Raw genomic sequence first — 4,124 nt, forward strand, 5'->3', positions numbered from 1 at the left:
AGCCTGTGAAAGGAATTGCAGGAAGCCTGGACATTTTTGTCATTAGCCATCTGAGTTGGCTTCTGTGCTCACTGCTGAGGAGCAGCTGAGTTATCAGCATGACTGAAACTGTTTGATAGGAGTTAGCCTCTGATTCTGAGAAGTCAGCTGTATGCACTGAAAGTCCCTCTAAACACGCATGAGAAATTGCCATATATGGACCAGAGAGTCAAAGCCAAGGCTAAGCTTGCACTGAAAATATTCACGAGTGCCACATTATTCTGCTTTTCCCAGATGCCACTAGATACAGAAGATACCACTGTCGCATGGCCCTGCACTCACAGAGAGAGAAGACACAGCTCAAGGACTGACAGTAGATACTTTCTTTAAAACATTTTCTCTCTTTTTATTTGTTTTTCCCGATGGTTGCTACAAGCAAAGGAGGTATTCAAAAATGTAACTGCATGATACAAACACAGGCAGCAAACTAAGTTGATGGCATGAAAGGTGTATCTGAGAACACAGAGTTGACAGAGTCGGAGTCGGATTTTGTTCGAGTAGTTTTTAAGATACTCTCAGCAACGATATTGTCGTTAGGAAATAGTTTTACTTTCCCATTCTGACTGTGTTTTGGTTCATGCACAGGCTCCAGGAACACCACCCGTTTACCAGTGCTGGCTTTCTTCTCGTCGGCTGGCAGCTCTTGTGACGGTGTGGAATTCAGTATGGATGAGTGGGCATTGCTTTGGTTCTGCTTCCTCTTCTTCCTTTTTGCCTTACACTGGCATGGACACGGGGTCAGATAGAGGTACAGCAGTACTAAAACAATACTGGCTACACAGGCAGCAAGGGTGGTAAAAGCTGTATTAAATGCTTCATGAGCATGGGACCTGTTCACTGTGAAATTGCTAACATTTATTCTAACCTCTATGGTTTCATTCAATAGTCTTTTCTTATTTATTGCAATGCAGGAATATAGCCCCGAGTCCTCTAGCTGGGCATCTGTTATCTCCAGGCTGCCATTACGGAACACCTTGAAGTTGTTGGTCTCGCTGTCTGGCTCCAGCAATCTATTGTCCGGACTAATCCAAACAAAGTGGGTGCTCGCGTCGCTGATTCGGCTGTCACAGTGTACAATCAGCCTGTCACCAACCTGGGCATCATGAATAAACCCAAAGGCTTGGAAAGAGCTGTTGATGGTGCTTTCAGAGCAATTCAGAAAGTTATCTTGCAGTAAAGGCAGTTTATTGGAGCCTCTGGGATCTGATTGCAACAAACATGTGTACTCATTTTTGAAGTCCATCACTGAGCTGAAGTGCCTTTGATACCAGAAGATTAGCATGGAGTACAGCATACAGTCACAATAAAATGGGTTGCCATGAAGATAAATTCCACTAAGATGTTTGGCCGGCACTGAACTCAGGCGCTGAACAGGCATCGACTGGATGTGATTAAAGGAAATGTCCAACAATACAAGGTCTGTCAGTTTATATTTTCCAGTGTACAAGTCCAGTGGGAAATGCAAAAGCAAGTTATAGCTTAAGTACAGTTTCTGTAATTTGTACAATCCTCCAAAGGCTGAAGACTCTATCTGTGTTATTTGATTTTTGTACAGGAGGAGAACCTCCAGTGCCCTTAGCTCCTGAAATACAGGACTGCCCAGTGTCTTCAAGCTGTTGGATGACAAGTCTAGGTACTTCAGATTCGGGGTTGTGGAAAAGCTTCCGGTGCTAATGCTGCTAATGCTGTTATGATTGATTATTAAAGTGTCCAGTTTCTCAAGCAGCACTGGGACCCACTCAGGCTCCAAAACCCCAATTCTGTTATAACTCAGATCCAGCTTTTTCATACATTTATAAAGATTTCCTGGCACTCGAGAGAGGTTCATATTGGTGCAGCTTACAATATCACTGGCACAGATGCAGGCTGTTGGACACATCCCCGGGGCACTGCCACAAATGCTCACTGTGAAGACCAAGAGGCATGCCAGTCCTTTGCAGTTCACTTTAAATACTCCAAGTTGAGTAGGAATTGTCCGCCAGTTTAAAGACATTGTCACTGTCTCTTAGCTGTCTCCCAGTGCTCCTTGCCACAGATTGTATGTGCAGTTATCTTTGCACTAATCGCTGTCAAAAGAGGGATACAGAGGTACAGCACGTTAAGGTTTGCGATTCATACCCTGCCTCATTTCTTATGCATGTCTTTTGAAAAACAGGGGCAATTATTCCTTCATTTTTTATAAGGTTAATCGTAAAATCTATTTGTTCTTAGGGGATGTAAGCTTAACATTGGTTTTATGTAAAGATCAAATTCTGCATGAATTTTAAATGTAAATATTACAAATATATTTTTTTCTCTTCAAATACAATGCATCTATTCTTCAGTCTTGGACCAAGGAATGTAATTTCTGACAATTCATGAAAAAATAAAGCAGAAATGCTTCCCCTGTGGAACATTACTAGGCAACGGCATCCCCTACTATCTCCAAACTGACCCCAACAGAAAATACCTGATGCAGGAAAGAAAATGCCTCATCCAAAAATGCTATTTTCTTTCCTAGTGGGGAGCAGTTACAACACGTGTTTCTTCCTAGTCAAAAAATGACACACATTTTCAAGTAAAGAATTTTCTCAGACTACTTAGCTTTAAATGTCATACAAATTTCTTTTTTTTAATTTTTTTTTTTTTTAATTTAGTAACTGATAGTTCAGGTAGCAACAGCCTATTTTAAAATTTATTCAAGGTGTCTAATTGGAGTATTTTGTATTCTACTACTTCTACTTCTGCCAAAATAACTGTTGAGGAGGAAATCTACGCCTGGTGCCTGCTCCAGGCACAAGTTTTGGGAACTTTCATTAAGAATGAGTCAGCCATTTCTCAAAACTTAGTAAAGGAAAAAAAATATTTTGCTCATACTTAAATAGTAAGAACAAATCCAATTATATTCTTTTCTGAGAATATTTTGGCATCATTATGGTTTGAAGCAGGGACGCAACACTGAGCAGGGTAGTGATTTGTGCCATGTTCTAACAAAATGTACATATACTTAGCAGGGTAATGAACAAGTCTCTTCACTTTTGCCCTCCCTGGATACCTGTTAAGAGTTTGCCAGTAAACTCTCACCTGATTATCCATATGCATTGATAGTCCCCACCCCTTCAGAGCTCAAAGATGGTATTCAGCTCCCACATATTAACCTCACACTCATGTCTCCAATCTCACCCACCCATTGGTACAGTATCTGAAGAGGACTGGCCCCACAGTGTCTGGTCTGTGCTGCTGATAGAGGCTATGGCCAAGAGCTGGGAGACTGCTTGTGGGCAGTGGGGAGGAGGAGAAAGAAGCAACCCCAGATGGAAAGAAGAAGAATAAAGGAGAAGTTGTATTCTCTGATGAGGCAAGATGTGTGAAGAAAGGATGAGTCTTGAGTACAAAAACATTACAATTAAGACCTGAAGGGTGGAGGACAGCAGGGCAGAGAAGCAGCCAAAGAAGGGGAGAGAAGGAAAAGAAGGATAAGAGATGCATAGGGAAGGAAGGGAAAAGCAGAGGAGGAGAATGTTAATGGAGCATCATCATTGTTACTAATGAAGCAACTGAGGAGAAGGTACTTTGGAGAGTCAGTTAAGGCATATGACAGTGGAAAAGCAGTTGGGGGAACTGTGAAGGGCAAGAAGAGGGTTTAGCAGGAGAGAGACGAGTTTCAGAAGGTGAACCTTAGAACACAGTTCTTTGGAGAATTTCCATCTGCTTCTTATGAATCTAAGATTATCTATGCAATTAATTAATATATGTGAAATGCACTAATTTGCACTCCCTCTCAGCTCCTTATTCCCCTCCTGTCACCCTCTGCCAATCTAGCAGCCTGCTGTCTTCTGCTGACAAAACTACTCTTAAGTCAAGTGGTATTGGATGTGCTATGAATCTAAAGAGCTGAACCTTCTAATGATCCATTAAAACAAGAAATATGAAGGCAGCAGGATGGGAGAGTTCACCTTTCACAAGGATTCATATATACATTGGTTTTAAATGTTTGCATTCCCAAAAACTGTATTAAGAGAATAGCAAGACTGTCAAGTAAAATGCTCAAAAATTAAAGTGTCAGAATTAAGATTTTCTGTGCCATTTTAGATTTTATATAGGCT

General features: G+C 41.3%; 1 protein-coding gene across 1 annotated transcript; it reads right to left on the reverse strand.

The window, feature by feature from the left end:
• Positions 1–364: 364 nt before the first annotated feature.
• Positions 365–2,098, reverse strand: AMIGO2 (adhesion molecule with Ig-like domain 2). The gene has a single exon (XM_008940637.1). The coding sequence runs from the start codon at positions 2,030–2,032 to the stop codon at positions 467–469; it is 1,566 nt and encodes a 521-aa protein (XP_008938885.1). The 5' UTR covers positions 2,033–2,098; the 3' UTR covers positions 365–466.
• Positions 2,099–4,124: the final 2,026 nt, after the last annotated feature.

Source organism: Merops nubicus, unplaced genomic scaffold (assembly GCF_000691845.1).
Source record: "Merops nubicus isolate BGI_N331 unplaced genomic scaffold, ASM69184v1 scaffold5210, whole genome shotgun sequence".
In the NCBI taxonomy this organism is placed as follows: Eukaryota; Metazoa; Chordata; class Aves; order Coraciiformes; family Meropidae; genus Merops; species Merops nubicus.